This window comes from Mixophyes fleayi, chromosome 3 (assembly GCF_038048845.1).
Source record: "Mixophyes fleayi isolate aMixFle1 chromosome 3, aMixFle1.hap1, whole genome shotgun sequence".
Classification (NCBI taxonomy): Eukaryota; Metazoa; Chordata; class Amphibia; order Anura; family Limnodynastidae; genus Mixophyes; species Mixophyes fleayi.
Window position 1 is genome coordinate 202,591,320 of NC_134404.1, and position 25,605 is coordinate 202,616,924.

General features: G+C 34.7%; 1 protein-coding gene across 1 annotated transcript in view; it reads right to left on the minus strand.

Annotated features, from left to right (window-relative positions):
- LOC142143217 (uncharacterized) overlaps nt 1-25,605 on the minus strand; it is a 78,887-nt gene that overhangs the window by 7,420 nt on the left and 45,862 nt on the right. The window contains exons 17-29 of the mRNA XM_075200929.1: nt 14,357-14,404; nt 13,881-13,931; nt 12,046-12,072; nt 9,649-9,714; nt 9,366-9,431; nt 7,446-7,511; nt 5,856-5,921; nt 5,268-5,333; nt 3,197-3,262; nt 2,145-2,210; nt 1,029-1,094; nt 805-870; nt 356-421 (exon numbers count right to left, since the gene is read on the minus strand). Of these exons, the coding sequence (XP_075057030.1) occupies nt 356-421; nt 805-870; nt 1,029-1,094; nt 2,145-2,210; nt 3,197-3,262; nt 5,268-5,333; nt 5,856-5,921; nt 7,446-7,511; nt 9,366-9,431; nt 9,649-9,714; nt 12,046-12,072; nt 13,881-13,931; nt 14,357-14,404 (786 nt within the window). The remainder of the gene's footprint in view (nt 1-355; nt 422-804; nt 871-1,028; nt 1,095-2,144; nt 2,211-3,196; nt 3,263-5,267; nt 5,334-5,855; nt 5,922-7,445; nt 7,512-9,365; nt 9,432-9,648; nt 9,715-12,045; nt 12,073-13,880; nt 13,932-14,356; nt 14,405-25,605) is intronic.

A 25,605-nucleotide genomic window follows, 5' to 3' on the forward strand; every position in this document is an offset into this window, starting at 1 on the left:
TTCGATGAACCTAAAAATATAAATCTCCATATATGAAGCAGGAAGAACCCTAACTTTTTATTTCAACTTTGCTAAAAAAAAAAGTTAACATTAATTAAGCACCCCCTTTCCCTCACAAACAGCTATTGCCAATACCACATCTGTTGACAATGTGCAAAGGAGATCTACTATAGGTAAAACACTGAAATCATAAAACAAAGCATGTCAGTTATGCATGATGTGGCATCCTTCATATAAACCACCCATGTGCAGGCTACATAGAATATTTCTGATACACAGAAAACCGGAAATCAATCACATTAAATCTAATAAGGAATACCATGGTTGACTGTGCTGTAGTTTAGGATAACATTACCTTCTCTGAATTGATTGAGCCAATTTAGGCTATCATAGAAGACACACTGAAGATAGTGAAGAATATCTGAAAAGACAAGACACAATGGAATGTTGGTAATCCGAATATTAAGATAACTACTACTACTGTACAGCAATCACTTTGAATTAAGGTTGTTCACATTTGCATTAATTACTTGATTTTGATGCAATATAGAGAAACTACATATTTTTAAGTATCTGCTATATCTAAGGGATAGACAGCATTTGAACAGTCTTAGTTAAGTATAAAAACATCAGTCACAGTATATATATTTATACTACTGTCCAGAAGTGGCTCTTACAGATAAGAACATTTACAGTATCGTATTCAGACCATATACTTAAAGAGAGTTATTTAACAAGATGTGTGAAACATTGAAATGTTAAATGGGAGGATCAGTACTATATTCTAATGAAGGAAAACATTACCTTCTCCAATTTGAATAAGTTTATTTAGCCCAACAAGGAAAAGACTTTGTAGGTACTGAACAAGATCTGAAATTACATAGAATTGATGTCAATTGTTTATAAAAATATGCTATATACTACACACTTTACAGCTAGCTAATTTTTTTGTTTTCAGTAGGAAAAATACCAGGACAAGGTTGCCTATGCTTTGTTTCACTGTGGCTTTAATTGCACCATAAAATTACCTTTTCTGAACTGATTAAACTTGTCTAGCCAATCATAGAAAAGATTCTGCAAGTAGTGAAGAAGGTCTGGAAAAGAACAACAGAGATTGTCAAGTTTCACAGTTAAGAAAAACACTTTGGGATAGATTTACTAATACTTCTAAAAAGCAAATGTGGAGGTGTTGCACATAGCAACCAATCAGATTATATCTTTAATTTTCTAGAATGTACTGATGCTAAGTGCAATACCTCCACTTTTCCTTTTTAGACATTTTAGTAAATCTACCCCTTTAAATCATTATACTTAGGTGTATTTGTTTATTTGACACAGTGTATGTGCAATTGTTATTTTGACTGATTGGAAAAAAATACTCAGATAAAGGATGTATGCTCTATATTCCACTTTATCTGTAATGTTATGTTCATCTTTTCGTTACCAATAAATATTGTCTACTGCGATCACTGTGGTTCCGAAGCACATAGGTTTTATACGAAAAGTATATTAAAAGGCAAAATTTGTAATGTATAAGCATGCGCCTGCCAGCACTGACACAAGTCTCTATGAGAACGCTCTGGGTTCCAAAACACAAAGATCAACAATTTATACACTGTACAGTTGTAAAAGTAGTTACATCACAGAGATATACAGGTGCAGTTTTAAGGTCTTCATTCATTGGGTGAAGGTTCTTGCACTCTCAGATACTCAATATGGCATCGGTGGATTTCTCTGGCCATTGTTCTTGAAATTGCCAACTGTTCTTTTATCAGGCTCGTGCCTCTAGACCTGAATAACTGTTATTTTATGACTCCTGTCTACTAGCTATTTGGTGTATGAAATAGTGATATTGTTTATAACTTGCGTTCTCATGGTGTGAAGGCTACACAAGTAACACAAGGAATGTTCTCATAAAATTGCAAGCAGATTGATACCAAACTTGATGTATTTCAGGTGTTGGAAACATTATTTAGCATTTTCACCACATTATATTTTATATGAAAAGTTTATAAAATATATTATGTTATAATAACATTTATGTTGTATACGAATACATTGCAGCTGATTGTAGTATACAGAAAATATCGATTACCACCTTCATCCAATTATTTAACTTCAACAGTAGTTTAAATTAACTTTACCTTTTCCAAACTCAGTGAGCCTGTCAAGACACTCATAGAAGAGATTGTGTAAGTATTGAATAAGATCTGTGAAAAAACAGACAAAATTATTATTATATATTGATAATGTAATGTCTGTTGCCCTAAAATGAGCCTGATGCCTGCTTATAATATTATTAAAGTCAATTTGATCATTATATTGATGTTGGTAAACTCAGTCAGGAGACAAGCACTGAGCTGTGTTTGGGTTCATCTTGCATGCGGACTAACAGTCCCCAATGTAACCAGTTAAATCAGGATATTGGTAAACGAGAATGATCTCAGCTTGATCTTATCCAAGCTGATAACCTACGTGTATGGAAAATATTGGGCATTGGTCCTGTTAGTCAACACTCAGGCCAAGCAGCAGGATTATTCTGAATGTGATGACCAATAGGACCAATGCCCAACATTTTAATTAAAAGTGCACCAACCAATTTTAGCTCACAATTTTTGATTTTGATTTACCCACATGCACACATTTCACCCATTTTTTACTATTTTAACTTACTAAATAAGTTTTAAATAATAACTAAAAAAGTTGGCTTTAAACAATAAAGACGCTAATCTATAAATCTCTGAAATAAGGAGAAACTCATTGCACCACCCTGAACAAAGTCTTTCTCTCCTTATTTGCTCTGAATGTGGTCAGCATTATGTAGAAAATTATGACTTAAGATCACTAGAAATAAGCCTGGGCATTTATAAGACTCCCTTCATTTTGAAACAGAAAATGAGCACTCCATTTGTAATGATATCTGTTCCATTTGTAACTGTCATCATTGGCTTTCCTCTTTCTGTCAAATGCACTAAAACACAATAAGTTCCAGTTTTAAATAATGATGTCAATGCAGGTTGTAAAAATAATAATAATAATTCCAGTTGAAGATTTTTAGTTGCGTAAAAAAGGATTGCCTTGGGAACTGTAGAACACATGGGGAGTTTAGTAATTTAGTATGTAGTGTTTATCAGACATTTTTGTAACTAGTAAGGAAGGCCATGGATGACTGTGCTGCAGTTTAGATTAAAATTACCTTTTCTGAATTGATTGATCTTATTTAGGCTATCGTAGAAGAAACACTGAAGATAATGAAGAAGATCTGAAAAAACAAGACACAATGGTATGTTGGTAATCTGAGTATTGAGTTAACTACTACTACTAAAATAGCCATAGCGATAGCTGAACAATATGTCCCAGATTAACACTAATCTATATGAAAGGTTGTGTATTACTGAGACAACTTCAACCATCTGACCCACTTTCTCATTGACCCCTTTCAGTTGGCCTCTCGCCCTCTTCACTTGACCGATACCAACCACAAGTGACCAATGACATTTCCTTGCCCACTTTTCCCTTTGTAAACTCTTTGAACTCTCCATAGCTTTTGACACTGTTGATCACTCTCTTCTCCTTGACATACTTCACTCTCTTGGCCTTTGTGACACTGCTCACTTCTGGTTCGTCTCCTACCACTCAAGTTGCTCCATCAGTCTCTCTACTTTCAATTCTCACTTTCCTTTCTCTGACTCTCTGTATCAGCGTTCCAAATGCTCTCTTCTTGGCCCTGTACTCTTTTCTATCTCCTCTCTTACCAAACTCATCTGCACTTGTACCTCCACTACCACCTCTATGCCGACAACTTCTAAATTTACCTTTCCTTACATGACTCCTCACTCTCTTTCCTATCTTGTGTGTCAAACTGCTGCTGTCATTTACACCTCTTCCTCAAATGCTTCCTCAAACTTAACAAGTCCAAATCGGAGTTTACCATCTTTACCTCTGCTAACATCTCCTCTCCTCCCAGCGTCTCTCTCAAGCCTATAGCATCACTCCCATTCCACTCCATCATTTCCGATGTGCGCTGGCTTGGTGTCATCCTTGACTTCTTCCTTAGATTTATCCCTCACATTCAAGCCATCTCACATTCCTGCTGCATCCAACTCTGCAACTTTGCCAAAGTATTCCTCTTCCCCATTCAAGATGTAGCTAAAACCTTGGTCTACTTGCTGATTATTTCTCACCTTGACTACTGTAACCTAATCCTTACTGCCTCCCCACCCACCTTAACTTTCTTCAACCCATCCTGAATGCTGTGGTTAGACTTATCTTTCTCTCCCACCACTCTTCATCCACTGCCCCTCTTTATAAATCCATTCATTGGCTCCTCATTGCCTCAAAATTAAGTTCAAACTGCTCACCCTTATCTACAAGGTCTTCACCAATGGTTCCCCCCATATATACTGGCCTTGTCAAAATCTACATCCCAGCAGAGCCACTCCACTATAACCTCGCTGCTGCCCTTCTATGGTACACCTTGCCTCATCCTACTAAAACTCTCCTATTCATGCCAACCTACCCTACCCCCCTAAATGCTCATCCACTCCTCCCACCTCCTCCAATCAGCAGACTCACTCTTTCCCCCATTTGCATGTACTCTCTATACCCTCACTCAAGAATGCAAGCTGTCCTGGACAGGGTCCTATACTACTTATGTTGCATGTCTGCCTCTCTCATGCCTTGTTCCCACGTCTTAAGCTGACTCTTCCACTACCTTATGCTATTATTGCTAGTTCATGGCCATCCATAGAGTTAGTATGCCTAATCTATGTACCTGATATTATCTGTATCTATCATTATATTTATTGTACTAAGCTTTTCATATCTGTAAGATGACAGTGCTTTGGGATCTGTGGTGCATTAAAATGTACATTGTAGATTAATTCATACAGGGCAGTGGAGCCAGTGATGTTATAACAACTCAATTTATGTTTATAGTAGCAATATTTTGACCTACATCAAAGTGCATTAGGATAGAGTCCAAATGATGAGGGAGGTGCTTCAACTATCTGTAATAAAGTTGTGCTATTTTTTTAACAGATCTTTAGTGAAATATCAGCTTAATGCTGAACATTGTCTTTTACATTTTTTTCACGGTTCCCTTATGAGAATTTCAATTTTGGGGTTTAGTGGTCATTGAAGTAAGAAAATAATCAGTTCTGACAATAACATTTTGCTATTGTCATTTACTCAGCACTGTACAATAATCATATTTTATTGATTGAGTAGGAATACCCAGACCAATTACGGTTGTGGATTGTTATTACCTTCTGTTAACTGGCTAAGTCTATTAATCCCATCATAGTAGAGACCCTTGAAGTATTGAAGGATACCTGAAAGAAGAGAGACACAATTGGTACATGACAGATGGAATGGGCACCAGTGATATGGTGTCCTGTTTTTAAGTTGATGAAATGAGCTATGGTTATTCATAAAATGCTATATATGTATTTGCATAGCACTGAAACACAAACAATCTTTTAAAGTTAATGTTTCACAGCTATATAATGAGGTAAGCACAGAATTTATGTTTTGCATGGGCTTGCAATCAGTGGGGAAAATATTTGTGAAAATACATGTTTCAGGACATCAGCAATGTCCCCACATATAAGAAAGTATATCAGAATTTGTATTGTATATGGAACAAATACAAATATATACATCTCATATGTGCAATTAAAATGTAGCTATTTTATCATGATCTGCTACCATGATGTAAGAAAATAATCTTGTCTGACCTGAACATATTAGTAGGGTCATTTATTCAGCACTGTATAAGAATCATGCCTTATTCATTGAGTAGAAATACCCAGGCCAATTATGGCTGTGGCTTTCTCTTTGGTGGTTGTTATTACCTTCTGTTAACTGGCTAAGTTTATTAAGCCCATCATAGAAGAGACCCTTGAAGTATTGAAGAAAACCTGGAAAAAGAAAGACACAGTTGGTACCCAATGGATGTATTGAGCACCAGTGATATGGTGTCTAGTATTTAGGCTGAAGAAAATCAAGTTATGGCTATTTTTAATATATTTTTTACAAATTTGAATAACACTGTAAAGCACAAACAATGTGTTAAAATGTATGCTTCATGGGTTGTATAATGAGGTAAACACACAAATCCTTTGTTTTGGGGCTTTGCAATCAGAGGGTGTAAAGTCTTTTTTTTATAAAGTATGAAGTAGTGCAAAATTGAGATTTCATTTTGCAGAGAGAGACTATTGAAATAAGGTAAGGGCCAAATGGCTATTCTTAGGGGTAATCCTTGCTATGTAGAGGAGTGCACAGTCATTGTCTCTCTGCAAAGAGTATGGTTTTTGAACTAGTTCTGAGCTGGTGGAGATCGGGAAAAGTGGTTTCTAAGGCACATTTTGTCTAATATAAATAATAAAAACCTTCAAACACACAGAACTTAGATAGAACACATACAAGAGAATGTTGAACAAGGATGCAGATGCATTGAATACAATATTTCATAAATTATAATTCTGTTGATCCAGTGAGAGGCACAACAAACCCTCTAGAGTGACAGCTGACGATTTAGACTATTTTAGGAAAAAATGGTTTCTTGACCCCATATATGGCAATAAATTCGCTGGATCAAACACCCTCATAATGTTCACTACTATTTATGGCTACAGATATCATTTTTGTAAGAAAGGCATCCAATCTATTGTTATATTCTGTTGTGAAATTGTCCTCACCACCTCATGTAATGAATTACACAACTTAATTACCCTTACAGTAAAAAAAAAATCCTTCCTGTGCTCATAGTGAAATTCTCATTCTTCCATTTGGAATGGAAACTCCCTGTACTTTGTATAGTCCTTTGGTATGCAAAGTGAATTAGTCAATTTTTCTGTATCAAATAAAAGTGACAAATGGAATAAAGTATCATTGCTCCCATACCTAATTTAAAACATATTGGAGTTAACCAGAGTAGTATTTTAGGTAAAAAACAGAAATGTTTCATTCAGTGAAAAAATTGGCTCTAAAGTAGTAGTACAAGGTTGGACTTTTGATATGAAAGTTACACTTTTGCATATAGTTCCTCTTTGCTCAATTGGGTGCACTTCTAGCTTGCGAGGCATCTTCCAAGGGCAGAGAGTAGACTTACATCCTAATGTGCACTGAATGGAGAATCTAGATGCACTGGTGCGAAACTAAGGTGTATTGCTATGCATCTCCAGTGCGCTTCAAAAATAGGGCACAAGACGCAACTGATTACCTAAATAGAGATTTGTGTTTTATGAAACTCTGATTCTGAAAGCAGTATTTTACCTCTATTGAACTAAGTGCTTATGTGTTCAAGTTATGAGGGAATTAGTGGGAACAATAGTCCTGATACAAAAATACAGATACCTAATGGATAAACAGAAGAACATATACCAGAAGAACATATATGGGGCTATAAACATAAAACATAGACATCTCAGAAATAATATTACCTTCTCCGAACTGAGTAAGTTTATTAAGTCCATCATAGAAAATATTTTGGAGGAAGCTAACACAATCTAAAGAAAAGCATAGAGTTTGTATGTTAATATTTTGAAAATAAGTAATTATTTCAATACAGAAATTCTTGTTCATAGTACTTCTTTTCTGACTCACGTTTTGAGTTTGCCTGTTACAACACTTCTTAAACATATAATAAAGTCATATTCCAAAAGCTGCACTTTGTCACATACATAAAATATGAAGAATTTTATGAATGTCAAAATATATGTTAAATATACAGCTGTCATTTATGTTTTTATGCAAGTAGCGATACCAGCTTTTAGAAGCCACGGCACCAAATTAATTAATTTGTTGTTCCTTCACAATTCCCTTAAATAATAATCAATCATAATCAACAATCATGACAATGACATTTTATCTGCCTAAGGTGGCTTGGTAGGTGCTTCTGTAAGCTTCGTCCGATGTGGATGTCTGATCTCTTTCCTACACAGCTCATATAATCCCGGGTTTCATCTCAACTGCTGTATACTTGAGAAATAGGATCATTCTTCCATTGTTTGGAAGGAATCTAATTTAAATATATGAGGATAAGGACACGCCATTTGTTTTAATTTAGTTGTACATTTGCAATGTGGATATAGTATATATTTTTACATTCAATCTCATTTGAAATTAAACGTATCACTCGACGTCCATTCCTTTTGTTTACATTTTTTTTTAGAAAATCAATCCCTTGAAAAGGAAACTCTTTTGAAGAAACAAGTTATTAGTGTTGTAGACCGTGCCTGCTTAACCTGAACATGGAGGAGCGGACAACTGCATTACAGGCAAATTTGTAAAAACCCTAAAGTGGGTGTATTCATGACGGGTAATGAGTTTTTCACATGATGATTATATTTGTTTATTTTATTTATTCACTGACAAGTATTTTTCATTTTTAAACAATACTGGACTATATTTTGTTTTATCTTTCTTGAAGCAACAAGTGACTGTTGAGGAAGCTGTCTCTTCAGTTGTTTGGAGATCGTATTGGGAAAAATAGACAAACTTTATTTGAAGACTTATTTGGACTTTTTGTGGACCTTTAGTTGTTTATGTATTATTGTACATTTTGTATGTTTTAAAAGGGAAAGCACTTGTTTGATAATCCCATTTTTTGGGATACTGAATGTGTCTTGATATTTTATATTGATGGTCCTAAATTTATATATTTCATTTGATTAAAAAGTATATTCGCAGGGATGGCAGTTTTTCGCGACTGCTGTTCATAGTGAAGAATTTAAATAGTCACGATATTGCAATACTTATCTTTTGCGATAAGGATTGAAATGGATCGTGTTGAAAATGCGGTGGTTAATAAATATGCCTGTTACTCTGTAACTTGAGCTATATTATTTGGGATACTGAATGTGTCTTGATATTTTATATTGATGGTCCTAAATTTATATATTTCATTTGATTAAAAAGTATATATGGAAGTTATTAATATTATTGTAATCATTAGAAGCGACAATCATTAAGATATTGCTAATTAAATAGAATTGGCCAAGTGCCTTATTTTATATCCTTATTTCTAGTACATAATGAGATCTTTTATAATCCTCTAGATTTAATATATAATTATAGATAATATAAAATTGTTTAAATTAGATTTATTATTTCTGATTCAGCATGAAAAAATATGAGGAGACCATTGTTTATTTAATTGTGGCTTCTGATAATTGGCATAAAGAGTCGTAAGCCAAAGATGCACAAAAAGTTTTATATTACTATTTGTGCATGTGTGCAGTATGAAATTTATATTTTATGCAAAAAAATCCAGACATATGGACATTTGCATTGAAAGGAAAGAAATGCACAGTTTTTAAATAACTATTTCCCACTTTTGTTATAGTGTAAGATGACATTACCTTCCTTGAATAAATTAAGCCTATTAAGACCATCATAGAAGAGACTCTGGAAGTACGGAAGGACATCTAAAAAAATGGAGACACTGGTGTTATTAATTTGTAATTTGAGTAAGCCATTTTAATTATTCACTTCAGATCATTGCATTAATGCATTTATTGAGCAGTCTAATAATCCATTAATCGATGTTCTGCATGCATGAAAAGCAGTTCTAAAAGTCTAGGAGAAATATTCAAATATGACTGCATAATTTTTCACTGCTGCTGAATTGCATAATAACGTTACCTCCTCCGAACTGATTGAGTGTGTTAAGACCATCATAAATGACACTCTGGAAGTAGTGAAGAAGATCTGAAAGAATACAATTACAATTGGTTGTTAGATGAGTAGTAAAGAAAGAACAGAAAGCACTTAAATGTCCATTCACTAATAGTGCAGTAAATTTAACTGAAATGCTGACAATGCTAAAAAAAAATCAGGTCATAATATTTTTTCCCCCTTATGGAGTGATTTTCTAAACTTTTAAGCATTAAACTTAGGAAACAACATTTCACACAAGAATAAAAAATATCTCAATGTTATTAAAGCTACAATCCATGCAATTATGCAGCAATTCCATGAAAAATCAAGGTTTCTTTTTAACATAAATCACTGTGGAAGGCTATTGTCATATATGTTCTGGGATAAAATATAGTAAAAAATTATTAATAATAATAATAATAATAAGATTTGCATATCCAAATGTATATGAAACTAGGGAGGCATATGTACTGTATTATATGTGTTGCCATTGTTAATGATAATTGTACTAAGTACCATTCTAATTTCCTTCAGAGTATGAATTTGTGATCAGTGTTCTCTTTCAACACTTTTCCTGTATTTTTAGCTCCTGTTCTTTTCTCTTTTTTCCATGGTGTAGTTAAATTATAAATTAAGGAATGTTCCTTGATCTGCCTATATACCCTACCACTGTAAAGGCTTAAGGCCTTAGGGTGTTGCTGCAGTAGAGAGCTCCATAAAACATGGAAAATAATAATAATAGTAATAATAATAATTATAATAATAATAATAATCCTAATTGTAAAGCGCTATGGAATATGTTGGCGCTATATAAATAAATGATGATGATGATAATAAAAATATTGCGTTAGTCACTTTCAAGCTTGATAAGTAAGTTACAAATGAGGAAAACCATGTTGTAGGAAGCAAAGCAAATCTCTCATAAAGCATTGGGAAGAATATGCATAACTATCTTAAAGGCCTATTTATCAAAGACATTTTTCATTGAAAACACCCGAAAACAGCAGTTTTCCGTGGATAGCCACATATTAATGTATCTTCTTAGTAGATATCGGAGATATCTACTCTTTTCCCTGTTACTTTGAACACAAAGGCAGTCCTCATAGGTTTATATGGGGACTGCTATTTTGCCCCATTTAACAAGTTCCAAAAATCAGATATTTTCGCAACTTGTGCCTGATGACTAATGCCAACTGAAGCTGGCGTTAGCCATTGAAACCTATGTGGAGAGCATTGCGTTAGGGGGATCTCCGGATCCCTCACCCCAACTTACCTGCTTTCCCCTTCGGTGACCACTTTGTGATAGTGACCATTGAGGACATAAGAGACAGGTATTCGCAGGGATGGCAGTTTTTCGCGACTGCTGTTCATAGCGAAGAATTTAAATAGTCACAATATTGTAATACTTATCTTTTGCGATAAGGATTGAAATGGATCGTGTTGAAAATGCGGTGGTTAATAAATATGCCTGTTACTCTGTAACTTGAGCTATATTATTATTATTATTAATCTTATCATTTATTTGTTAGGCGTCACAAGGTATCCGCAGCGGCGCACACAGTACTAACAGTAGACTATACAGGGTGAAACCATACAGAACAATGAACAAAAATGACCAATACTTCAGAAACTCCGGCCAGTCATATGCAGTAAAGACGGAGCAGAAGAACAGGTATGGAGACAGGAGGGGAGGGGGCCCTGCTCATACGAGCTTACATCCTAAGGGAGGGTAAACAGACCAGGCACAATAGGAGCCAGTAGAGGCAAGAGGAGAGAAGGGGGGATGAGCTAAAGGGAGGAGATGGGGTTTAAGTAGATGGTTGGTAGGCTTTGAGGAAGAGGTGAGTTTTGAGTGCACGTTTGAAGGAGTGCAGAGTAGGAGAGAGACGGATGGAACGAGGGAGGTCGTTACAGAGAAGGGGGGCTGCACGGGAAAAGTCTTGGATTCTGGAGTGGGAAGAGGTGATAAGAGTGAAGGAGAGGCGGCGGTCATTGGCCGAGCGCAGTGAGCGGGCAGGAGTGTGAATGGAGAGGAGGTTAGAGATATAAGGGGCAGTAGAGTTGGAGAGAGCCTTATAAGTGGTGGTGAGGAGTTTGAAAAGGATACTGTAGGGGAAGGGGAGCCAGTGTAAGGCAAGGCAGAGAGCTATATAATCCATGTTGTAATTCCATGGTAAAACAAATATCACCTTTTCTTAAATTTCAGGCTAGGAGTCAGAGATGATGAAATAATGCAGTACCATGCTTGAAAAAAAAACATTATTTAGTTAAAGTCAGCTTTCTAAGTGAGTTAGATTATAACTGAGAGCAGCATGCAGTTTTCAGTTCTCAAAGTGAAAGGACAAAAGCTATACAATGGTAAACTATGCTCTCAGGGCTTACCTTCCTTATCCGAGGAAACATCTTCATCTGCTGAATGCATCAGTGAGTAAGGAAAAATCTTGTTAGACTCTAATAGTGCCATTGGAGTATTTAACATTGATTTGTTTTACATTTAATATTTGAATCAATTAATTTTTATTACATCTCAGCATAAAGTCTATCAAGTTACAATACTACTGTATTTATATTTCACGTTGTCATATCAGGACTGTATTTTGAGCCAAATATTTGTAAGTCAATTTTTAGTGTGACTTGGTCAGCAACCTAGAGCATGATCTAGGCCACTGATGAGAAGTAAATCTGGGGCACCATGAAGAGCTGTGAACTCTCTTGAACGGTATAACATACAATCTATGAAGCAGGGTGATGTTTCAGTATTACTGGACTGACATATGCTGCACAAAGTAGGAGAGGGTCTGTTTAACACTACTGTATGATGTTATGCAGCTCTAAAAAAGACATTGTGGACCTCATTTAGAGTTGGACGCAAAGTCCGTTTTAGGCGCATCGAACAAAAAAACACTATCCCTCATGTGCAGCAAGCACCATTTCCGCCTGCGTCTTGGACGCAATTAACACTTGTGACAGCTCACTACGAGAGAAAGGGCGAAACGCGGAATTGTGAATTGTGAAGGCGTGACCCTATAAGTAAATCTTAGTCGCAGTGTGGCACAGACACAACACAAGTCAAAAAAGGGATAAAACTGTGCGGCAGGAATTAGGTGGCAGAAGCAGTTAGCTAGCTGCAGGAACTGCTCGCAGCTCGGTAGGGTATTACGAGTGGGACGCAACTGAAGTTGCTTGCCACTCGTAATACCCTACCAAGCTGCGGCACACTCGCCCTCCTACACTTCTTAGACGGACTTTGCGTCCGACTCTAAATGAGGTCCTATAAATATTTATACTTTTTTTGAATTTGCTTTCCATTTACATATCCCCCTTTTTTAGGCTTTTCTGGATTTCACTGTTTTGAATGAACCAGTGCTGACACTATGCTCAGGCTACTTTGGGCTTGTGCACAAAATGTGGAGGAGACCGCTGCTATGTTGTTATGGTGCCTGGCATTCACAAACAGTTTGTGGGCCCACATGGCAAGTTGAAATGCTTTCACTTGCATTTCACTTTTGAACATCAATGTTTTGCACATTTGGAACAAGTCTATTCTGGTCCAACGGCAATGTATCATGTTGTGTAATAACAACCTCATGATTATATATTTATTTTGTACTTTTTAAACTTTTTTTTACCCTTTAGCCACTTACAGTCAACATTGTATACTTTTGTTATATGAATTGAGTTTGGATTAATATGTGTTTTGTTGTTTGGGGGTGAAATTTTGGATGGTTAGGGCTCCCATACCTAGGCTGAGGGACACTTCCAAACTGTCCCCACCCAGCATTTAGACAAATATGTACCTTAAAAACAGGATATATGAGAGAAGATGTCTATGATTATGTTATTTAATTCACACCACAGAATTCATTTGGAGAGGGGTGGGATGAGGGCTTATATGAATGTGGCATATTTTAAATCCGTTTGTGTCCAGTTAATTTATTTCAAAATTATGGGAATCCACTCACATGATGGACAAATTCCCTGGAATCAACTTAAGTCAAGAAATATTGTCCAAAACTTATTAAAACAGATCAAAATTCTACTAAATCATTTATGAACAACCAGCTTACAATGAGAAGTGGCTGCGCACATTGTCCCTTAATAGTTATTCTTTAGTTTTGAACAATTAAATCAAGAGGGCCATGAAGAGTACAAATTATTTTTTTATGAATAATATAGAAAAATAAAGTGTAAGCTTTTTACATATTCTATGGCCTTACCTTTTTTGATTTCCTTTTCTGGAAGCTTTTTCTCTGTTATTTTTATTATTTCTAAAATGTAAAAATGTTATCTTAGTAATGTACAGTACATATGCAGTAGTGGTCATAGTAAAAAGTATTAAGGTAGGTCCAGTTTTTGGAACACATTTGAAGTACTTTGAAACTTAAGATTAAATGCATCAAAAATATCAATCTATTCACTTGACTGGGATTCTTTAAAAAAATAAATAAAGAAAAATACTTGTAAATGCTTAAGAGTGTTTTTCCTAAATACACACCAGGTAGAGGAGTGGAAACTGAGGACTGTCTAATTTTGCATGTTCCTATCTGCTGAGTGAGGGAAAGATCATATATGACAGTCTGGACTTAATCTAATGTGTAAAGTGGTAATTCAGTTACAATAATGTTAAACAAATGTTAAAGAATTTTAGAATAAAAAACAAAACAAAACATAAAAATATATTTTCTTTTTTTACCTTTTTGTTTCTTTTTTATGGGTTTCTCTTCAGTCACATTTTTCACTGCTAAAAAAATCAAATGAGCAAATTCATAAATGAAAATATTTTGTAATAAAAATGTGCAATTAAAATTGATTAAACACATAGACCCTGAATCATTAAGGAACACAAAGCAAATGCAAATTGTGTTTTTTAAGATTGAACAGAAATTGCATGCAAGTATGCCCGTAATCATATACAAGCGTATCTGAAGAACTCTTTCTAGTTTAATATGGGTGTAAGTATGGTCTGCCTATACGGCATTTGCCATATGCAGACAGAGAAAACACACTGCAGGATATGCACAATGCACATGTATATATAAAATCCTTTCAGAACGCACAAATAAAAAGAAAAAATGGAATATATTAACATCGGTTAACAATATAATTATTAATAAAAATACATTAACAAACACTTTTTTTAAAAATGAAATACATATATCAGGATGTTCTTAATGCCTACTGTATATAAAATGCATTTGTACATATGCTCTTCATTGCCAACACAGATTCTGGCATACATACTTGACCATCATCACTAGCAATCGGCACTTACACCTGCCCTGTAGCTGGTGCAAATGAAACAACTAAGAATCATGTACCTAAGAGATGCTCAGAGCTTGAATCAGATGGATGTGTGTTTGCTTAGTCTTGCAACACTCTTACTGTACATTGCCTACCTGCATATGCCCCTTCCCTCCCCCATTCAGCCCTTCAAATTGTAGGCAGTTGGAAGTGTCCTTATCGTTCGAAGATAAATTGCATGAACTTGCGATCACTGGCATATAGTTCATTTGTAAGCATGTGCAGAGAAATTTTAAAATACGGCACGTATCAGGACTTACGTTCCTTAATGAACCAGATCCAGAGACTGTTGTGGCAAATATGCTAATTTTGGATGGGATGCGAAAGGTCAGAAATCACAAATGTGCCTTCATTCACCTGGCCAAAAATTTCATCAGAGACCCCAATTTTTTTTTGCCATGCTGAAATTCATAGTGCAGCTGCCGGGTGGCCACTGTAATGCTTTTACTTTGAGAGACTTGCTTTGAATCCAGTGACAGTTAGAAGAAAAACAGTACAAAGCGATAAATAATAGGATGTTATAACTAGATGTATATTGGGACAGTGTATCTGTTAGGCATACAGTGTCATCTAACTGTTACTGAGCTATGCTAGTGAGGATCTTAAACAGTGTCAGGGACAATGATAAGACAAGGGGACAAAATGAGGGATAAGTAGATTCTAACTAAAATTATGTGTCACTGGGAAATGATAAGCCCCACCCACCTTTGGGCAAAACTCCACCGCATTCATAGAAGCTCTCATTTATTTAAGCTCCAATAGGAACTGTCCTTTATATCTGAAACAGCCTGTCGTCATCCCCCATCAACAATGAGTGTGACAGTCTCTGTCTTCATGCTTCCCTCTGTGTGTAACAGTCTCTCCATTTCTCTTACCCTGCCCACCATGTGTGCTCTCCCTGCTTCCCACTTTGATTGACAAAAGATTCTAAATAAAAATATGTTTCTTGGGGGAGCCATGCCCACTTTAAGGCAAAACTCCACCCCTTTCAAAAAAGCTCCTATATGCACGACAGCTTTTGGTTCACCTTTATGTAACTGCTGACAAGCAGGTCCAAAGAGTAGGGCAGATGATTGTACTGGATGACTGTTAATTATGGTTGAGTCAGCTCGCTTAATAAAAGCTGAGAACTATGTATAGAAAGTATAAGTGTCAATTGAATCAATAATGTTACTGCTGTGCAAATGTTTCATGCAGCATATTTTAAGAAAAGAAGCACCTACTATCTGCAGTCTTTTATTGTACTTCATTCTGTCTCCTGACCAGTTAATGTGAGATGATTTTCTTCATCTCGCATCACGGATCTTGCGATATGGCAGAATTTTCGGCAAAGTAAATGAGAACACATCTGTATGTCATTTCCCACTTTAGTATGAGAAGGTTATTATATATATTCAAGACTCTAGGCCCATGACAGAAACTGTAGTGCTTAGACAAGTACAACTGTTCCATTACCACAAAATGTTATTGGAACAACTCTAACTCTGCATTTGGTGTTTTTCCATGTATTTGTCTAATATAGATATTAAGGTATATATATATATATATATATATATATATATATATATATATATATATATATATATTCCTGTTACACTGAGTTTTCATGATAGTGGTAGTAAATTTTCTGGTAAAGCAAAATGTAGTAAATTTCTATATATATTTAAATTCCTCCAGGAATACTCATTTCAACCTAATAGAAAAGTTTCATCACTTATAACTTAGTGGCAGAGATGACATAATATATGTCTAACTTATACATTCCACTTTAATAAACACAATTAAAGTTGTTTTCTTTTTTCCCTTGAAATGACCCTTGTATTATATCCCCTCCCTCTCCAATAATTTTACTTATAGCTAGAGGTCTGTGAAGCTTCAGAATTTCTGTTTGCTGTCATTCAGGCAAATTGTGGCTCAGAATTAGTTTTGCTTTTTTAAATTCTGCTTGCAAATTGGGAATAAGTTTGATTTGCATCAATTCATTTCCATTTGCTTTCATTCATGGAATCCGACTCCCATTAGTAAAACCCTCTTCTTATACAGTCGTCTACAATCTCTGTGGGAGCAGCAAGCAGGACAAAACAGTGAGTGAGAGAGCTATCAAATACAGGGATTTTCCTGCTGGTGTATAATGCGGGTACAGTTTGGTTTGCCCTGACTTATGTGTTACCTCCAAATTAGATTATGATCCCTTTCCATATTCTGGATCTGTACCAGTTTTTCAAGCTTTCCCTGTCTAGCTCAACTACCCCTTTGCACGCATACTATGGACTTGACGATAGCAATGTTATCCGCATCACTGGGAAAAAATTGCTTGCAATGTTAATTGTCCTTTGCATAAAGTTTCGTTTTAATTTCTTGAACTGGGAACTTTTTTTTAACACTTATTCGTAATGCTGAAGGTAATGGAGAGTAAGCAGCCTTGGCATTAGCCATTACTGAGTTATAGGTTTCACTTAGTCTATGATAAGTTACAAAATTCTTCAGTATAATGTTATAGGGGTGGCCAGAAAGAGGCAAATTATACGGCTCAGATAGGACAGGCTATTATTTTTATGCCTGTCGTGTGTCTGTTGAAAAGCAATTATATTTGTTGTATGACTTTTTCTCTGCATCATCATTGCTGGGCAGTTTCTGAAAATATTTAATTTCATTGTGTAGGACTTTGCACAAGCTTTTGACAGCCATTCAATTTTTAAAAGAAATCTAAATAAGATGCTCATCCGGCAAACTGCTGTGAATAGGTTTGGCACAGTATTGTCATTTCAGATGTACTTTGTTTTCCTCCCTGGTGGGACCTGACACATTGTCCTCAAATTTGACAAAGGTGTAATTAAATAAAGTTCTGTGTCAGAGTTTAATAAGGAGAAAGGTATAGTTTTACAAATTGTGAGCTGAGCTGTCATCATGGGCTAGCTAGTCTATAACTTCATGTATTTATTCATTGCTTTCACAAAACCATTGCTTTGGCTTAAGTGTAGTTAGTCACATTTTTTTTTTGGGGGGGGTACTTTTCTTTTCTTCACCAAAATAATCAGATTTAACTGACAGATAATACAAAAAAGTCAATGCTTGCAAAATTCAATAACAGCTGCAATTAGGAGGTGGACAGACTGACTAGTGACAGTAACAAGTACAGAAAACATAGGGGTTTCTTGAACCAATAAGTGCATTTTTAAAAAGTAGACAAGTTGAGTGGACAATGCAATGCCTGAGTATTCCTACAATTAGATAGTTAATGATGCTAATGTGGAGGTAACATTTTTGGTTTTTCGCCACTCAGTGTGTCTTAAACAATACATTAGTTGACACAGCAAGCAATATATTGCCTGGATCTGTGAACAAAAGTGTAGATAATGATAAACACAAAAAAATTGGCATTGATTGGGATTTATTATAGTACTAAATTAAATAAAAGTGTGATATAGAGATATTGCACAGAACAGAAGTATAAATGATTAGAATAGTCCCAGGACAGGCCAATGTTATTCACAATTATAAATAGTAGCATTCACACATGTTTTCCACTAGTGCAATCTAGGAAGAATAAGTGCCAGAAGGACCATAAATATATATATATATATATATATATATATATATATATATATATATATATATTTATTTTATAAGGCTATAGTCATGTGACATTTCTTGATTCTTGCTGATTGACTTCTTTAGTTTCCATGCAATGTGATTGACATGATTCTTTAGAGGACGTAAACTAGTTAGCAAGTTTTGGGGATATCTGGCTCGTTTTGTGAATTGTTGATATATGTGATTGCTGGGACCCTGCTTAATAGAGCAAATAATGGGACTCCACCAAAGTACTAATAGTTGGAATGGAGGGGGTTTAGTACTGGGGTTATTTTAAGTGAAAATTCCCATTAAGACCAAAATCACATTGGGGCTTTTGTCAATTTTTTTTATTTTTTTTTAAGTAGTTATAGAATTTTTCCCATTGAACACTGATGAAGAGTATATAAAAAAATCTATTATTTATGTTTCATTTTATAATATATGAACAGATTCAGCCACAATTGAACTAGGAAGCAACTAGGAACAACCCCCACCCCCCCCACTGGAAACATGTGACTTGTAAATGCAAGTGAAACAGGTTTTGTTCAGTTGGTCTGTAATCAGCATATGAATGCTGTGAGCAGTTCCTGTGGAAGGTAGTCTCCGCCCACTAGAGGGGGTTTACACGTGACACAAGGAGAAACTTCCTTTTTGGTGAGCTGCTGCCAGCCTGACCAGACATGCGGCTATAGCTTCTAGCTGGACATGCAGGCAAGTAAGTTGTTTGATGGTCTTCCAGGCCCTGGATAGTTATGATGAAGTTTTTGAATGGAATAAATGAAAGGTGAGTGAGTCTGGGAACATAAATGTTATAAATGTTATAATGTGTTGTTGAATGGAAGATGGTCGAATCTGGACACATATGTGGTAAAGTAAATGAGAATGAATGATCATTTGGCTGTTGGACTTTGAATGAGATATGTGAGATGAATGGAGTGTGCCTGTGTGCTCTCCCCCCCCACCACCACAGGTCTCCCCCCTCCCCCGTCTCTACACACACACACACACTCACACACACACACACTCACACACCTTTAGACAGTAGGTATAGCTTGACTCACACACATACACTTACACACACACAAGGACTTGTATATTTATATTACAGGCAATAAATGTAATATATGGCACCAAAATCTATACTTTGTGTAAAATATTGTTACACTATGTACTGTTTTATAATATGAAACTACATTTAGTGTGTGGTTATTCTTGAAGAGATGAGCATAAACAATTATATGAATATTAGTCCTGTGGATTTAAGGGAATATAAGAATTATATTTGTTAGGTTAATTTAGAAGTACCTTTGTGAGGAGTTGGTTGCATATATAACGGTATTAAATGGTAATCCATACATTTGCCAGATTATTAAGGAGATTAAAACCCCATAACCAATATAGAAATCCTTTTACAAACATAATCTATGTAATTCAAACTTTCAATGAAACTGTAATTATCTTGAGATTTCATTTACATGGTTAAATTTAAAATAGTGTCTTTTGAGAAAATTTTAGACAATTAGTAATCAAGTCAGAAATGTGCTCATGTCATGTTATTTTCCTTGTGCCATATTCAAGGCATAGTAATAGTAGATTTTCATATAACATTTCTTTTCTGTGTACCTCACACCAGTATAATCAATAGATGGCTGCGGCTGAAATTAAATATTTGCCTGTATTTTGCAATACACAGTTAAAGGTTTTGCACAGCAAGGCACCTCTCAATTGGAAATATTTATAGAACTAGTGGAAAGGGAAAGATTGTATTGCCCATAGCAAACAAACAGATTTTTACAAATTTAAAAAAAGAAAGTAAACATTGGTTTGATTGCTGTATCACATTTTTCCTTACCACTTTCAATAAAATGTCCCTCAGTGGTCCTCATTTATGAAAGGCAAGATTGCGGACATGTTGCACTAAATCCATTGACAGTGCAATGTAGATTGACATTTACAAGTGCACTTACATTTCCGCCAAAAGGATGGAGAGGGTATACAGAATTTTTAGGGTGGTTTCTTGCTTCCACTTTTTCTCCAAAAAGGGACTTGATTAATTGAAACTATAAATAAGGCTAAATCGAACAGCATTTTAGGAGGAAAATTGAATATGTTTAATTCAATAAAAGTGGTGGTTTTAAAATGATAGAAGGTTGGACTTTTTATGGGACATTCATGGGACTCTATGGACTTTTGTGTCCCTCCGCACACCAAGGCACACATCAAGTTTGCAGAGGCACACTCCAATTCAAAAATAAGAAACTTTGCAGTGTGCTTTGTAAAGGTTGAGGTATAGTGTTTGCAAACAGTCATATTCCCTTTTAGCTTTGTTATGAATTACAGGGTTACTCTATTTCTGTGTATATACCTTGCCTGAATAGAATTAAGGGTACTAGGTCTTCATTGAAGGCATTTTTGTAAAAAAACTTGTCTGCACTTTTTATAGGATGGTGGTAGCTAATATATATTACTGACATGCATTATCCATGGTAAAAATATTCAGAACACTGTACAATGCCAGAATTAACAATATCTTATAAGAATTCAGTAAATGAAACATGACAATAGCATAATTTGACAATTGATGTTATCACAGAACAATTTCACTTTTGATTTAACATTCTCCTAGTCTTTTTGTACTTAGAAGGTGCAGAATTTGTATTTAAAAACACAGAACATTTATAATTAAATACATTTCCCTGGGTCATACTCTTTGAACACTAACATTTCTCACTTCATTAACAATTCTGTACTTTCATGGCATTGATTAAAATACTGGCATGCAAAGCTGACATTTGGTATGAAGTGCAATGTTCTGTGTTCATTCATTTTAATGCAAAGGCAATTAGCTATTAAAAAGCAGCAATTTCTGAAGTTGAAAGCATTGTTTTCACAGTTAGTTTAAGCACATATGTTAATATATTGCTTTAAGGGTTGTATAATAAAGCATGTCTTTATATATTTAAATATAAAGTAGAACCCTGTAAATAATATTTCAACACAATGTCAAGGTAATGTTGTTATTTTGGTTATGTGTGTAGGTTCACCATATAAAGAGACTTAGATAGTGCTTAGACTTTGTTTATAAATAAAAATCCATTTTTATATTTTTGCCATTGATTGGGTCATGGTTTCAGATAGATAACGGGTTCAGTACAGAAACAGTGCAAAAACTGAGAAAGCTCAACAATGAGCTATGTACTGTCTGGCTACTATCTAGGTGAAAACTATATAAAAATGTTTGAATATTCCTGTTAACTAAAAAGTTGCATAGCTAGTAAGGTTGAAAAAAAGGACTAGGCCCATCAAGTTCAACTTTAATAAATTCTAAATGAGTAGATCAGAGGTAGGCAAAACAGAAACCCCAGCCTCATAGTGGAAAAATAATTTTATCCTAGCCCAGAAAAGGGTCATTTACCACTTTAATGTTCTCAAATAGTTACAGCCACAGATACTATTTCTTAAAAATCTATTTTTTAAATTCAGTTAGTGAATTTGCCATCATCAACTTATATGGTAAGGAATTCCACAAATTATCCACCCTTAAAGTAAATAATGCTTTCCTATACTGATTGTGAAAATGTATTTATTTTATTTGCAAATAATTACCCATCGTGATCTCCTTGCATATATTTAGAAATTGTATTTAGGTCACCATCAAAATGCCTTATTTTCAAGTAAGCAAACTTAGTTTTTCAATCCTGTCTTTTTAAATTAACTCTTACATTCTCTTGATTAGTGCTGTCAGGCTACTACCCTATATAGCTTAGTGTCATCAGCAAAATTGGACACCTTTCAAGGTCATCTAAAAGCTCAATAGTAAAAACATTAAAAATAAAAGGACCTAATTCTTATTCCTGTGGTAAGCCATTAATGCAGTCTAAATAAATGTGTGTATAATCAATATTTGTCAACCCTTAAGCAATATATACTTTTCCTCTAGACTTAGTTTCTAATTTTTGCTTTCAGACTATTAGGTTGAGCAGTAGCAAACACTTTCATTAAATCCAAATAAATCACATTGATTGCAATACCAAAATCCACTTTTGAAGTTAACCTCCTCATAAGAGTGAATCATAGATTTTAGGCATGACGGGTCCTTTATTAAACTATTCTTTTTGTTGTGGAAGACTGGGTAGGGTAATTGTGGATTCTCATGATGTTTTCCTTACACTGGATGTGACATGGCTGGCAGGTAGGAAGGGCAATCCAAAATCTACTCATTCCTCCACACAAACAACAATCTAAGTATCACCTTTTTATTTGTTTTACTAGGTGGTGTTTGTGGTGTAAAAGACGTTATATACAAGCAAAGTGCATAGCTGAATTCTGCAGTTTTTATATTAAATGATTGCCAACAATTTATTCCAGAATAGCATCCTTCAATATCATTTCAATTTAATTATTTATGACAGAAGTGGTTTCAGTTTTGTTTTTTTAAATGTTGGTACCAAATCTGCTTTCCATTAATCCTGAAGCACTAAACCAATTATCAGGGAATGCATTAAGAAATGGTAATCTGTCAATTAATGAACCTGGTTGCTTCAACTCACATTGGTGTATGTCATCTATGCCAGGTGCTTTATTTGCCTTAATCTTGTTTAAGTGTAACTGCACTTTCTCCTATGTATAAATAGGTAATATTTACTGGGATATATAAGCTATTGCTACACAGTCTATTTCCTGGCATTTTTTTTCCTCATTTGGGAATACAATTGGAATGAAACATATCGAATACAAGTGAGGGGGCATTTAAACTTCAACACTGCATCATATTTTTAAACATTATATTACATGCAAAATCTTATTTCCCTGTTGGATAACGCTACTGTGCAAGCACAGTTGGCAACTCATCATAATAGTGAAGTCAGTTAACTTCCATCATCCCCCCTTCCCCCCGTGGGAGGGGTAGTAAAGGCTAAATTTACGAGTTGAGGGCTCAAACTCATTTTCGTGAGGTAATTTTACCTCATGAACACACATTAAAAAGGGCCCTTGCGTCGGGAAGTAACGCTCTTCCCCTGAGGAGGCCTGAGCTAGGCCCAAATGCATGACAAGAACCTTTTTAAGACCTTAAGTAGCTTGATTTGACTAAAATGCATGAGTATCATGCACGGGTTAACTTGTTCTCTTATATGTAGCTGTGTCTAAACTACTGCTTTTTTAGGTACATAGTAGGCTAAAATGCATAGCCTACTGGATGCTTTCTTGGTACCTTGTAGCTAACTGCATCTCCACTTTGATGGTTCTTCTCTACACAGTCATTTTCCTAAATGTTTGTTTTATAATATAATATCTTTTAGTATGGTATTCTTTGTATTTTTACAAAATTTAAACCAGGAGCATTGAAGTGAAGCCCAACAGAAGCCTACCCGGGTTCTTCTTGTAAGGAAGTTGAGCATAATTTTTGCTTGTCCATTGAGTTAAGTTTTAAGATTTATGCTGGTAAACTGTATTTATCTTTCATCAGGGATGGAAAACACTTAGCATTGCATTCAAAGGGTTGATTGATGGGTTAATGCTCTGCATTTTTTTGGCTGATAGCCCAGCAAGCAAAGCAGAGCAACTTAAATGATGTAACATTTTCAAGACCATTAAACAAACATATTTGAGGCTTTTATTCACTATGTGCAAGGTTGAAGTAATATTGGATTTTCAAGACCATCAGTCAACACATGCTTGGCAATTAGGTAACAGTGGGAAAAGTGTTTTTTTTTTCACATGTACTTTTTGTTGTTGCTCTATATATAACAAGCAATATCAGCAGAGAAGCAAAAAGATAAATAAATATGTCTAAAGCTACTGCAGCTTTACATTTTATTTTTACATTAAACCATGCATATATATAATATATAAATATCTTTAAAACATATTTGAAGAAGCAGCATTAATACATTATAAAACAATGATGATGATTATTATTAATAATAATAATAATAATAATAATAATAATAATATTCATCATCATCATCAATTTGCATATTGGTTTTTAAAGCTTTTTTTAACCCAAAGCAAAAAAAATTACATTTAAGCAGCAGTCCTTTCTATTTACTTAACTTTCCAAGATAGACAAGGCACTATTTACAATATCTCAGCTTAATCTACAATCCATAAAAATAAATGAATAATAATAAACTTAGTTTCAAATTGTCTAGAAAATTTTGGTTGGGAATAAGTTTTTACTTGTGTAATCTAGTGGTTTATTTTGTTTTGGTAGCATATTAAATGCGGAAATTAGACAGGTTGGCAAAAAAATATACTTTTACATAATCTTTCTGATAGTTACATAATATTTAGAAAAAATACAGAAAATGTATCTCAACCCCTTGTATTTGTAAAATTATCCTCAATTTTATTTGTCTTGACACCTAATATTTATATATTTTTCAAGGTCTGAGGTAGTTAAAAGAGCTAAAACAACATTATTTTTGCCAAAATCTTGTTTTTGTTTTACGTATGAAGTTTTTTTAGGACTGACTGAAGACTGAAAGAGGACTCCCCTATTTTTATCAGTGCAATAGCAGTTACTATTGGACCTGTGTTAGTATGACTCTATTAGCAATGCCTTGCTTGGTATAACTGATTCAGCTATTCTAAGTAAATATTTGTTTTCATATTTTTTATTCTGTTTGTTTATGTATCCTTTATAGAGTTCATTAATCTAGGCCCCTGATTTAAATTATGCAGCTTGACTAATAGGATTCAAGATGGATAGAAATGAACAAATGCACTAAAAAAGCCCTAAGCTCTTTTTGTCTTATTTAGATGTCTTGAAATGAGTCTTAGTTGTAAGTTTCCATATTTATCAAGATGTTTTCAGAATATTTAATAAAATATTTGTTGGCATTTTTGTCCTGTAAAATGTTTTTTTTTCTCTCTAAAAACTACTGTGCTGGTATAGTATCTTGTGATTTACATTTGTATGTTTATGTTATTAAATAGCAATTTGTAAGTTCCATGTTTATGGCACAATACTTATTATGATATAATACTGTTTCAATAGCAAATATATCTATGCTCTCATAGATGGATCTAATTTGTTAAAAAGAAGAGATGCACATCTCTATT